The 13,534-nt window shown below is 41.8% G+C and overlaps 1 protein-coding gene across 1 annotated transcript in view; it reads left to right on the top strand.

The window, feature by feature from the left end:
- The window catches only part of INTS4 (integrator complex subunit 4), a 32,735-nt gene extending 19,577 nt beyond the window's left edge, over positions 1-13,158 (top strand). The window contains exons 16-23 of the mRNA XM_059491965.1: positions 875-968; positions 3,213-3,293; positions 5,034-5,164; positions 6,070-6,129; positions 7,772-7,931; positions 8,250-8,393; positions 9,155-9,275; positions 11,573-13,158. Of these exons, the coding sequence (XP_059347948.1) occupies positions 875-968; positions 3,213-3,293; positions 5,034-5,164; positions 6,070-6,129; positions 7,772-7,931; positions 8,250-8,393; positions 9,155-9,275; positions 11,573-11,766 (985 nt within the window). The 3' untranslated portion in view covers positions 11,767-13,158. The remainder of the gene's footprint in view (positions 1-874; positions 969-3,212; positions 3,294-5,033; positions 5,165-6,069; positions 6,130-7,771; positions 7,932-8,249; positions 8,394-9,154; positions 9,276-11,572) is intronic.
- The last annotated feature ends 376 nt before the right edge of the window (positions 13,159-13,534 follow it).

Below are 13,534 nucleotides of genomic sequence, written 5' to 3'. Positions count from 1 at the left end.
TCAGCAACTCTGGTTTGGCAGAGCCAAAGATTCAGAATTGCATCCTAAATGCAAAGATAAATCTAAAATAAACAAAAGAAAATGATCAGCTGAAAAATAAAATTGATAAATTAAGTAGGAAATGTGGAAGTGACAATTTTAATAGACTTTGGATGAAAGCAAGGTGTAGAGAAGAAAAGGTCACATCATCCAGCCTATTTTCAGTTCTGTAAAAAAACCTAATTTTGTTTTTTTAATACACACGTCAAGAAAACTTGGCTAGCAGTAGAGAACTAAAGCCTTTTGGGTTCCATTAACTGACAATTTTTTTCTATCATATTAAAAGCTGCTTATATTGCTGTATGATTTACAAGAATTACCATGCGTGGTAATGGTAACACACCATCTAGTTGGGCAAATATCAGTACATCAGATTCTACCTTGGCTTAAAAGGGCAGCTCTATTTCAGATACACTTGGTTGCATGAGCCTAACACATTCCAAAGAAGCTTTCTTAGCCAACATGAACAGTTTGATTTCCCAGCAGTGTAACACAAATGGGTCGTTAGCTGCTGTAGAGGGCTGGAGTGTTTTAAGTTAAATCTGGAGCTGCCACTCTGTGTGGCTCCCATGGGGCTGCAGAGTTATGTGGGTTGACAGACTTAATGCTTCCACTGCTGTGCTGGTGTCAGCTTCCCAGAAGAAGGGACATGCCAAGTCCCAAGGTGCAAACTGCTTTGTAGTGCGTGTTTTGCTGCTGTTTCTGGTGCTTGCTCTAATAAAAACAGGCAGCAGGAATAGCTGCCTTTATTGTCACTGCCTTCCAAGTGTGTTTGGATTAAACTGTTCTGTCTCAACATTATTTTCTCTTTTTTTTTTTTCTCCACATGGTTCAGTGATCTTCAGAGGCTTGGAGAGCTGCAGTCAGAACTGGCAGGGATGGCAGATTTCACTGCAACTTACCTTCAGTGTCAGCTGCTCCTCATCAAGGTTTGACTTCATCTGGGTTTTTTTTTGAGCTGTTCTTCAAAAATGCCCCCAGTCCATCACAGTGGCATGCTTTCATGTTTTGATGCTCATGCTGAAAAGAGATGTGTGATGAAAGAGGAGGTTCTGTGGATTTCTGATAATCCTGCTTCCCTCGTGTGGCAAATAATTTATGCAGTAACTTTGCCAATGCAGACTTCTGCTGCTGTACCCAGGGCTTATGTTGGTTTTCAAGCATTTTGTCAGTGCAGAGTTTATTTTCTGACAGCAATCACACTGAGGGCAACTGTGTTAGGAGAGTAACTTTTCCCTGCTGGTGGCTACTGGAATGGTTTTTGTTAGACTGCTACCACAGTGATTTGCAGAGATAGCTTTATTGGCACCAGTGCCAGAGGAGTTCTTAGGACTTGATATCAGTCATGCTATCTTTTATAGTGCTGAAATGATCTATTTAGTTTTAGCAGGTCAAGTGGCTACTTAGACACCATTGCAGCAGCTCTTTGCAAAAGTCCCTTTTCAAAGACAGCTTCTTGCTCTAAACAGGAACTAAATTTTTACTTCATAGGAAATCTTGAGCTGGAAAGGCCACTCTAGTTCCAACATCCTTGCTATGGTCAGGGATTCCACTGGACCTGATTGCTCAGGGCTGTAAGCTGGCAGTGGTATTTAAGTGAGTCTCTTGGCATTCTTTGGTGTTTGAGGGTAACTTACACACATATAAAGCAAGAACTAAAGCAAGCAGCAAACAGGTTTCCAGCAGGGACTCAATGAAAGCTTTGTTATGTAAAACCAAGGGCAAATTTCAGTTGCTTTGCTAATGCATAGTTGCCAGTTGGCATATCTCATGGCAGGCCTCAAATCCTTGGAATATATTTATCACCCAAAGGTATTTCAGATGAGCAGTGGTACAGTTCAGTACAATCCAGCTGAATCCAAAGTGAAATGTGCTGTGCAGACAGAGGACTAGCATTTGGAGATAGCTTTGTTGCCCTTCTCCAGGGTTTGACTGGAACGAGCCAGATGGTTTTTGCATCTGGCAAAGGTGTGCTCTGTTTGAAAGGGTAAAAGCTGCATCAGCCATTCTTGGCTTGAACTGTAGAACAGTCAGGAGATGAGTGATGCAGAGGAGTCACTAATGTGCACAGAATGAAAAGTAACTGATTATATCAGGAATCACAGAATATCTTGGGTTGGAAGGGATTTTGAGAATCATCTAATTCCAGACCCCTTCTTACAGTCAGAGACACCCTCCACTCATACAATACAATTAGAAATTCTGTGAACTTGAATGTCCAAATAGCCCTTTTCAGTAGATTTCTTTCCAGTTGCTTCTTTTCCCAACAGGAAAAAAACTGCTGGGAGAAAAAGTATCATTTCCCAGTCTCTCAAGGCTCAAAAGGTTCCATACCTTCAAAGGCTCTACATACCCTGTGATTTTAGGGGTAGCTAACTGGGATTTGTGGGCCAGCCTGGGTGAAGGACACAGACTGTATGTTCTTGAGGCTTTGCTACAGCCAGCCTTGTGCACAGCTGTGTCTAAGGACAGGCAACTTCAAAAAGGAGGCAGTGATAGAAATCATCCACTCAAGCTTTCTACATTTTTTTTATATAAAGCAAAAAGCAAATAGGGTGTGGTAGACAGTTGGGGGTTTTGGTGTTTTTTGTTTTGGTGTTTTTTGTTGTTTTTGTTTTGTTTTGGGTTTGTTTGGTCTTGTTTGTTTGTTTTAGTTTTTCTGGTTTGTTAGTTTGTTTGTTTTGGGGTGGTTTTTTAGGTTTTTGTTTTGCTTTGTTTTTAATACCAATGTCAGCAGCTGAATCAGACACAATATTTGTAATAACTCCAGGATTTTGGTGGGGTGGAGGAAGGTTCAGAAATGTGGCTGTGGAAGTAAGTGTGTTTCTGGGGACACTTGTTTTTATTCCCACTTTTTGCCTTCTCTCTGAGATTCCCCTGATCTTGGTCTCAGGGGGTTGATCACAAGTGGCCTCTTGGTTTTCTTTATGAAGTACAAGGAATTTGGCTTGATGAGTCTCTCATTCACAGCTTTGTTAATATTATTCTCAACTTTCTTTATATTTTCTAGTTGTATAGGTATCTCTGTTTCTTTATAGAACAATGTATATTTTGGAGGCTTTCGTTCTCTGTCTTATATTTAAAAATACAAGAGAAAGCTTTGGCATGTTTTTTCAACCAGCTGTTTAGACTGAATTGGATATTTATCATCATTTCATGTTTTTTTCTTGTAGGCCTTGCAGGAGAAGTTATGGAATGTGGCAGCTCCCCTGTACCTGAAACAGAATGCATTGGCATCTGCTGCAGCAAAACAGGTGAGCTGGAAGCAGCTGAGGGAGCCTCCTTGGGGAGGAGTCTTTGGTTGGCCATGGAACAATTACACACTTCTAACCTTCCACTACCATAGTCTGTCCATGTAAATCTTAGTCCCCCAAACTGGGATCATTTCTCTTCTCTTCAAAAGATGAGTGGGGAGGGAGGGAAGTTCATGACTGCTGTAAAAAGGCAAATATCACACTCATCTTCCAGAAGGGTAAGAAAGAGGATCCAGAAAGCTGTGGGCTGCTTGTCCTTGCCTCTTTCCTGGGGAAGGTTGTGCACCAAATACTTTAAAAAGCTGTTCCTAAACAAGATCAACAAAGCTTGGAACAGCCAGAATGCATTTCTCAAGAATAAATTATGGCTGATCACCACCACAGCTCTCTATGGTGGGGGGACTGGTGCTGTGAACACAGGGAGGACGATGGAAGTTGCAGAGCTTGGATACAGTCTTTTCCATTTCTTTTGAAAGAAATAATTTCTTTTCACATAATTTCTTTTTCACCAGACTTGCAGGTGAATAAATAGGTGATAAGGGTCCTGCAAAATGAGGAACCAGTTGATATGCTGGAGGGCATGGCTGCTGGTCTGGACAGACTGGGGGACTGGGATGACAGGAACCTCATCATGTTCAGTACATTGAATATGAGACACTGCAGGAGCCAACTGCAATGGGGATAACTTGGTTTGGGAAATGATCCAGCTCTGGGGGGGTGCCATCTGGGGAGCTGTGTCATGTGTTGGTCCCCCCAGTAGAAGGAAGAGACTGACAAACTGGATCAAATTCAGCAGAGGGCCACCAGTGTGATCAGGGATTGGAGCACGTTACCTGCAAGGAAAGGCTGAGAGAACTGGAATTGTCCAGCCTGGAAAGAGCAGGCTTCAGGATGGATTTACTTCTGTCTAGCACTGCATCATTACAGGATATAAAGGAGACAGAGCCAGACTACTCTGGACAGGAGGCAGTTGGCAAATGATGAGAAATTTTAATCAGCTGTAAAGGGAAAATATCCTGTAAGGATGGTTAAGGAATGTTGCCCTGAGAAGTGGGGGGAATCTCTGTTGTTGGAAGTTTGCAATTTGGTGTGGCCCAGAGTTACTGGATCTAACGAGACCTGCTCTGGGCAGGGAACCAGGCTAGATGGTTTTTGGAGGTCCCATCCAATCTGAGTTATTCTGATTCTGTGATGTATAAATTATCAGATCCTTGAAAAACTGAAGCTAAACCCTGAGAAAAGGTAAAGAAGCAAGCAAGGTCTGGTAACAAGTAGTCTGGTAACAAATCTAGGGTCAAAGCAAGTTCGTGGATCTTTTGGGAAACCTTGCTGATACCGAGTCCTCAGATAATTAAGATGTAATAGACAGGTACTGCTGTGCATCAAAGCCTTCTCTGCTGTTGATGAGTAGAAACACAAGCCATTCAGCTTTTGAAATCTTCTCTGATTGAAATGTTTGTCTTGGGTGCCCTCTTGAGTAGTGTGTGAACCTCCTGGAAATGTTTTCTGTTGTGGTGGTGAATGTAGGTCACTTGCTATCAGTGCAAGATGAGTGTTCCCTGTTAAATAACTTGCAAGTTCTTTGGCATCTGCACAGTCATACTGAACTCAGCTGCATTAATTTGAGCACTTCCTCTTGCTTCATATGCTTCTTGGTATGAGATAAAAATACCAGAATCTGGTGATGATGGTTGTACCAGGACTTGTCTGATGGCGTTTTATCCCTGTGGTGTCTGGCAGATCCTGGCAGAAACTTACAAGATGGAGTTCATGTACAGCGGAGTGGAAAGCAGACAAGTGGTCATCATTCACCACATGAGACTGCAAGCCAAGGCCTTGCAGCTGATAGTGACCGCCCGCACCACCAGAGGGTGAGCATGACCTGGCCTAAGGAGCTTCTTAGGGTTAGCTCTAAGATTGCTGTCCCTAAGCTTTGTTTAAAAAACCAGCAAGGATAAATTAGACACATAACAGGGCAGTGTGCCAATAACCATTTGCTAGAGTAATTCAGAACAAAGACCCTTCTTTTGCCTTTGATACAGCTGAATAGGGACACAATCCTGAATTAGATAACAAAACTGTTGGGAAGATGGGTGTTGGGGGTTGAGTTCTCTCATTTATGAACATACAAATAGGTTAAAAACATTGAAGAGTTGATATTTGGGACCTGTTTAAATGAGGAAAAGTCACGTATCAAAAGAATGGACCAAACATGTTTGCTTCATTAAGTATTCATTGCTGAATTTTTAGCATCAGGAAAGTATTGTCCTCCTGACTGATGTGCAACTGCTGTGTGTGACTCAGACAGAAACTGCTCCTGTGCAGGCTTAGGTACATGAGAGGCTCTGAGTGGTTTGTTTTGGCTGCTGAAGTTAAAGAAGTGACACGTGGTTGTAGAATGAGAACTCCAGCTGGTGAAATTAGAGCAAATTAGCTACTGTCCTAGTTTACTTCTGTTTCAGGTTTGTTGCCATCAATTTACTGTGTTACCATGGAGGTCCATAATCTATTTGCCTTTTAACCACTTGTTTTATAGGTGGAAAATGAGCATTTTCTAACAGTGGCTTTGGGAACTTTATTAGTACCTTATGCAGATGGGGGGTTTTATGTGACAGGGGGATATAGATAAGTGAGGAATACTTTCTTGGTTCAAAAACTGTAAGATCATCTCATTTTTAGGAGGTCTAATGGGTTTCCAAACCACCTAAATGTGTATAGCCATAGAGCCATTTTTCTTTCTTTGAAAGTAAATCAAGGAATATTATTTTCATTACAGAGTGGAACCTCTTTTTGGGATGTGTGAAAAATTCCTCCAAGAAGTGGATTCCTTTCAGAGGTGACAAACTCTATTGCTTCTTCATTTTGTATAAGAAAATCCCACCACCATTGTCATCAGGGGATATTCACTTTGTTTTTCATCTCTTCACATCTCCCTTCCCTGCTGTCCTACATTGGGAACTGTCATGGGATAATAATAAACCAAGAAGAACCTTTGTAGTTCAAGTCCTTAACATCAGGATATTATGCTGGTACTTCAGAAACATGTGCTCTGAATTAATTTTTTATAGAATAGCTGATTTTTTTTCTTGTATTTATAAAGATTTATCTACTTTGAGTAGATGCTGTTTTCATAAATACTTAATTTTTTTTTTATTCTGTCTCCTGGAGTCCTGAGAGTGTTTTGACCTTTCAAAGATTAATAAAAAGGCAGATTACCCTTGAAGTACTCAACATGTAGCAAAAAGTCAGACTAGAACTCTGCAGTATCTTTCCTGGCCCTGTCTACTGCTTTTGCCACCTCTTAGTAGTCACCTTTACTTCTAGGGAGAATAGATGTGTTGTCAATTTGATTATCAGATTGAGTCTAGTGAAAGGTGTCCCTGCCCATGGCAGGGGTGTGGGAGCAGGTAATCTTTGAGGTCCCTTCCAACCCAAAGCATTCTATGGTTCTGATTCTGTGAAACTATGATGAATTCTGCTGCTCCTGAGACTCAATGCAAGGAAAAGATACACACAAAATGAAGAGTTTTGTCCTCCAGCTCCAGCTGGGCATTAAGGTAGGACAGATTTGGTCCTGTTTTCTTATCAGTTAACCAGCCACAGCTGCCAAGCTTATAATAAATGTGAATTTAGTCAGAACTAGAAATAAAATTCTGCTCAGCCAACTAGATACGTGTATCTCTGGACTAGCTGTCCAATTCCCTGCTGAGTCATAAAATCATGGAATCACTGAGTCATAGAATGGTTTAGGTAGGAAGAGACCTTAAAGACAATCTTGTTCCAACTCCCCTCCCATGGGCAGAGACACCTTCCACTAGACCAGAACTCTATCCAGCCTGGCCTTAAACACTTCCAGGGATTGGGCTTCCACAGCTTCTCTGGGCAACCTGTGCCAGTGCCTCACCACCCTCACAGTGAAGGATCTCCTTCTAAAATAGAATCTAAATCTTTCTTCTGGTAGTTTAAAACAATTCTTATTTGTCCTGTCATGATCTGCCTGGTAAAGTCTTATTTACAAGCCCCCCTCTAATTACTGAAAATTTGTGATGAGGTCTCCCTGGAGCCTTCCCTTCTTCAGGCTGAACACTCCCAGCTCTCAGCCTGTCTTCATAACAGAAATGCTTCAGCCCTCTGAGCATTTTCATGGCCTCCTCTGTTCTTCTTACACTCTGAACTCCAGAACTGGGCACAGTACTCCAGGTGGGATCTCATGAGGGCAAAGAAGAGGGGGAGAATCCCCTCCTTTGACCTGCTGCCCACACCACAGAGCCCTTGACGGTGTCAGTTTGAGCACAAGGCACAGTCCCAACACAAGTAGCCAAAGTCATCTCTTATGGATGAGACACAGCAGAAGGGGAAGGCAGGTATCTAATTCTGGCATTATAACTAAATGTAAGGATTCAGTAGCTTGGCTAAAAATAACAATACTGTGGGAAAAGTTGGAAAAATATTTGATTTTTAATCTATTATTGACACAGATGTTTCATCTCTGAGCTCCCACATATGCAAGGCAGTTTTGTAGATAAATTGCTGGACTTAATGCCCAGACTTGTGACATCCAAGCCTTCAGAAGTGGTCAAGATTCTTCAGACAACACTGAGACAAAGTACCTTCCTCCACCTTCCTCTTCCAGAGCAGGTTGGTTTAACAGAAAATTAAAAAGTAATATCCTTGTGGACTGTCTTGGCATCTGACTACTTTCTAATATACCAAGAAGCTTTTAGAATTCAGGGTCTTGTCAGACACAAATCTTATTTATTTCTTGTTTGTCTTCTTATCTAACATCCTCAGGACTACTGCTAAAAACATTAAAAACTTAGTAATTCCTGGCAATATATATTAAAAAAAAATCCAAAGTATATGAAGGTCTCTGTTAAGAACAGTAGTAATTATGATTTTTTTTCTTTCATCTTTCCCCCACCTTCTGAATTTTGCCAATTGCTTTGTCCCTAACAGCTCCATAGAGCCACTGCCAATATCATTGAGCCTACTGGTGAATCTGATAATCCCCTGAGGTTTACATCAGGATTGGTTGTGGCACTGGATGTTGATGCAACTCTGGAACATGTGCAGGATCCCCAAGGAACTGTTAAAGTTCAGGTAAGAAGTCATTTGACATAAATGCAAACAAGATTATGTCTTGGGACAGTTTCTTAAAGGATGTCAATATTTGTAGATTGCAAATAATGATACATTTTATTAGTAACAATGCTGGATTTCTGTGTCTTGACCAGTCATTCAGAAGCTGGAGGGTGCTGAGAGTTGACTTGGGTTTGTCTGGAGTCTGCTGAGAGTTGACTTGGGTGCAGTTCTGAGAGTTTGCTTTGAGCACTTGGATGTCATTCTGTGCTTCCTTGTGCACTGTGCGTGTTATGGACATGAACACCAATAAATGCTGGTGAGCTTCCAGCTGGTCTGGTGGGAGGAGAAGCAGCAAAAGAAGTTGTTCTGAGTGGCACAAAAATACACAGGCTCTTGGCTTTCTGTATTTCCAGCTTTTCTTCCTGCTGCTCAATCCCTAGTTTTGGATGCAGCTGAGGAGGTAGGAGTGGTATGATCCAAATAAAATATGCAGCATCACTGCTTAAGAAAGGAACAGAAACCTCAGTTACAATGCAGAGGAAGAAGCTGATGTCAGTGTGGCCTTTTTTCCACCTGTGCTGTGGGTTTGAAAGGCAGCATGTAGCTGTTATATCCAGGGCAGCTGAACTCCTGGCTCCAAGCTAAAGCCCACTTGTCTTGCCTTCCTAACTCAGGCAGTAAACAGCAAGTAATGCACTGTTCCACTGTGCAGATCCCCCATGCACTTGTCATTCCTTTGTTGTTTTTTTTTTTTTTAATTTTTTCTTGTTCCCCTCTAGGTGTTGTATCCAGATGGACAAGCACAGCTAATCCATCCTAAACCAGCTGACTTCCGAAATCCTGGCCCTGGGAGGCACAGGCTGATAACTCAGGTTTACCTCTCTCACACAGCCTGGACAGGTAATGTTAATGATACAAGTTAATGTGGCTGTGTGGCTGCACTTCCATTAGATACAAGTTACATCCCATAGTCTGGGAGGCTCTGAGGATCCTGGAGCTGTGGTTTATCAGGCCTTTGAGTAGTCACAGCTCCCTGTTTACCAGGCACTGTTGCTCTGTAAGGAAATAGAGAGGCTGCTGTTTTGGGAGAGCCCTGAGAGCCTTCACATGAGAGCTGCGTTCAAAGTGAGGTCACCCCTCATGTGTAGAGCAAAGTCAGCTCTCAGAGCCAGGTCTGCATCCTCAGGTAAAGGCAAAGGATCACGGTAGACTGACTCCTTGTAAGTCATTGTTTCAGGTCTCACTGGTATCTGAGCATGGCAGGGAACAGAACAGCAGTACCATTTCATTGCTGATTCAACTTTCACCCTTTTAATGCCCTAAAAATCCCCCCTTTTGTTCTGAGATGATGTGACTCCAACATTCGCCTTCAGTCTCAGCTGCTGTTCACACTTCCCCATGGAAGCACTTCAGTAATTGGCTTATGGACTTCAAACAACAAAAGCAAAGTGTATTTCATTCACAGCTCCTTTTGTCCTGTTTTCTTTTAATCCCTTCACCTTCATTCAAATGTGGAGGTTTCCTCTGAGATGTTTTTTTTCCTAAGCAATTTTTCATTGGATTTGTTGATTTATTTTTTTTTTAAACCAACAGAATTTGGTTTATTGTTGTGTTCCTTCACATACCCTTTTTTTTTTTTATATAGTACTCTCATGGTGTAATCACTTATCCTGCTGTCTTTGTTTTGTTTTGGAGAAGAAAACATGGTACTGTTTCTAGGACTGGAAGTATCTGGGTTTAAGGGTTGATCCTATTACTTCACCAGAGAGAGCTGAAGTCCTTATTTCTGCTTCTGCAGTGTTCACTGGAAGGGCATTTTAAGCATGGCCCTGAGGGATTCTGTTCTGGTGTCTCCTCTGGGCATTATTTTAATCATTAACTTTGACACTGGAACTTAGGCATATAAAACAAGGGGAAGACACTAAGCTGGGAGTAAACAGGGGCAGAATTGCCTTAAAATTCAAGTGGAGAAATTGCCTTGAAATTCAAGACAATAAAACTTGTTAAAGGCCAGTAGAAAGAGTGTGCTTGGGAAGGAGAATGCCCCAGTGCAAAGCACTGATTAACTGCCAGGTGGTGAGCAGAATGAAAGAGGTGACTGTAGGCTGCAAATAAGAGTTGGTGGACTGACAAAAAGGGGAGCTCAGGGAGCTGTTGGCAGAAGTGTGGAGTAACTGTGCAAAAGAGTTATTTCTTGTGTTCTATGTGGTGCTGATGATGTCTCAGCTGGAGATCCCCTGTTCTGCACTTCTAGACGTGGCATCTTAAAATCCTGTAGGTTTCAGCAGGTTTCATTTAGGTTTCATTAATGTGGTCCTGCTATGGGTTATCCCTGGTATACAGTTAAGTCCCACACACCACCTGGTGCTCCCTCCCCAGTGGGACAGGTAGAGGATCAGAAGGGCAATGTGAGAAAACTCAAGGGTATTACACTGTGCAGCAATAGCTACAACATCCCTGTGTTATTGACACTATTTTGGTCACAAATCCCAAACAAGGCATCATGCAAGCTACTATGAAGGAAAATTAACTTTATCCCAGCCCAAACCAGTACAGTCCATACAGAAAACCTAAACAAATCTGGTTTTCAGTCTAGAAAGGAAAATTTTGTTGGGTATATAAATCCAGCAATAAGTGCAGGGTAATACTGTATATACTGAAACCCCTGTACTGTTCTGACCACTGAGAAGAGTAAATTGAAATTATCCTATGGACAGTATTAGGGACCTTGCTCTGCCCAGCTGCATAGTTGGTGAAAGAGAGGAAGAGGCTGTCTGGCATGCGAAAACTTCCAAAAAAAGAGAATCTTCAAGTAATCTCCTGTGCCACAAGTGTTGCCAGATGTCATCTGGACTGATCCTGACATAAATACAGTGAGCAGGGCCTGCTAGTTCTGTGTGGATTTTAATGATTGTTATTATTTCATTGGAGTTACCTTCCAATAGTTATTTTAGAAAGTTGCAAGTTAGTGGTAAGATTTAAGTGATGACAGAGAGGGGGATAAACCTAGAACAGTGCTTAGTTCTGCTGTGCTGAATGTAATGCCAGAAGCTTATTTTCACACACTAGACTGGATTCTGGTCGCTCCAGAGCAGCTCTGTACATACCCACCATACATGAAATTAAAATTCATTTGATGTTGATTGTTCACTGTGCAGTGCAATCACATTTGGATTGTTCTATTTTTTTCTCTGCAGAGCCATGTCAGATTGAAGTGCGATTGCTGCTGGCTTACAACTCCAACAGGAGCAAAGCATCTTCCAGAGCTCCTAAATCTACTTGGAGTGAGAGCTTGGAGGCTCTCCCACCCCCTGAAAATGGCATAGAGGGGACCATCCCCTTCAGCAAACCTGTCAAGGTGTATATAATGCCCAAACCTGCCAGGCGGTGAAGGCTGGTGCTGAAAAACCTGTTTATGGGCTTTGTTGTGTCCAAATGCAGAGTCCATGACAGCAAACTAAGCCAAAACAGCCTTTACATGCCTAAAGAGAGTCAAAATAAAGCTGCTGAGGAACAGGTCTCTTAGGCAGCAGGCAAATACAGGAGTTACTCAGCTAGTTAGGAGTGGTTTCAAGAAAATGCAGGTTTTTCTATATTGACTCCACAGAAACAGAACAGTTCACAATCAGCATTCCAGTAGTAATTTCACTGGGCTGTACCTTCAGTTTTTATCTATCAAAAGTCTTTCTCCAAGGCCTCTAGGTTTTTCTGCTATGTATATACTATGTAAATGCTTGATCACATAAATCAATGTTATTTTTACAGTACTCTGAAGTGAAGCTGAGGAGTTCAGCATTTTGTGTGGGGTTTTTGGTTTGTTTCTGGGGTTTTCTGGGTTTGGTTGTTTTAGTTTTGGTGTTTTGGGTTGGGTTTTTTGGTTGGTTTTTTTTTTTTTTTTTTTTTTTGAATGTCTAAAACTTGCATTTGTACTTTGGTACCTAATTTCTTAACAGAAAAAATAATATTCTAAAAAGTACTGTTGTTCTTGTGTGGGAACAGCACCTAGGAAGGAAATTGCCAATTGCTGTTCAACATCCTCTACAGCTGTACAGAAGCTGGTCCAGCTCTGGGGAGGGCACAGGTTGTTCATGGTGCAGGTGGCAGAAATTCAGTCAGCAGGAGGTGGAGTTTAACTGACCTACAGCAACACAGCAGTTTGTCTCCTGTTGCACCTTTGTACAGCTTGAGGAGCAATATGATTAACTACCAGTTAGAAAATTCCTAACCACAACCCACTAAGTTTTACAGGATCTGTTTCTGTGTGACGATCCTGGCCTTGCACCAGTCTTAGTGGGATGTGAAAATCTATGACTTTCAATTTGGCAGCACTTTTGGCACTCAGTCTTTCTTGTCAGTTGAAGTAGCCAAACACCCTCTGTTCAGCAGCAGCTGGGCAGCTTGTCAGTGTTCCCCTCTGGAGGTGAGCTGGGAGTACAGAGGGACAAAAATTTAGTTAAAACACGATCCATCTGGCATTCCTGTCAGGAAGTGTGTCTGTGCATTGCTTCTGTGTGCCAGGCTTAGTGGACTGAGTAGCCTCCTATAATTTTTAGGATTTTTTATCCTTTGGTAGGATTTTTTAGGAGGGCCTAATGTGTGAAGCATTCTAGTGCAGCAGCCCAAATGTTGCCTGTGTTCATGAATCAGTTGGGATTTTTGTCTTTTTAAAAAGAGGTGTTTTTTTAGAAAGTAAACAAAACAGTGAAGAAATAATTTCCACTTGTATTTAGTGTAAATAACCCCTTACATGCTTTCCTACAATAAAATTGGAAAACTCCTGCTATTCTGTTTCTTTTTTTATAATATGAGTGAACATGGATGCCTGCATGGTTCTTGGCTAGTCAGATCACTGCATGTTTTTTGTGATTTAAATTTTTTAGCACTGGTGAGTTGTAGCCCAAAGGCTCATAACCATAAAACTTTGCTGCTGCTTTAGGTATTCTTGAATTAAATTTACTTTCTTAGTGCTTCTGCTCTTACAAACTGGTTTTTGGTGTTTCACCTTTAGGGCACTGCTTTGAAAATTGCCTGCCCATCTGACAGCTGAGTTGTTATTGTCTGACTTGTCTTTGGCATCCTCAGTTCAGTTCCCAGCAGACAGGGTTGATGTCTCTCTCATTAGGAGGCTGTGTCTGGGCAGATATTTGACAAGTTGAGTG

Source organism: Ammospiza nelsoni, chromosome 2 (assembly GCF_027579445.1).
Source record: "Ammospiza nelsoni isolate bAmmNel1 chromosome 2, bAmmNel1.pri, whole genome shotgun sequence".
NCBI lineage: Eukaryota > Metazoa > Chordata > Aves > Passeriformes > Passerellidae > Ammospiza > Ammospiza nelsoni.
Note: the sequence above shows the minus strand (reverse complement) of the source record. Positions and strands in the feature narration are given on the sequence as shown.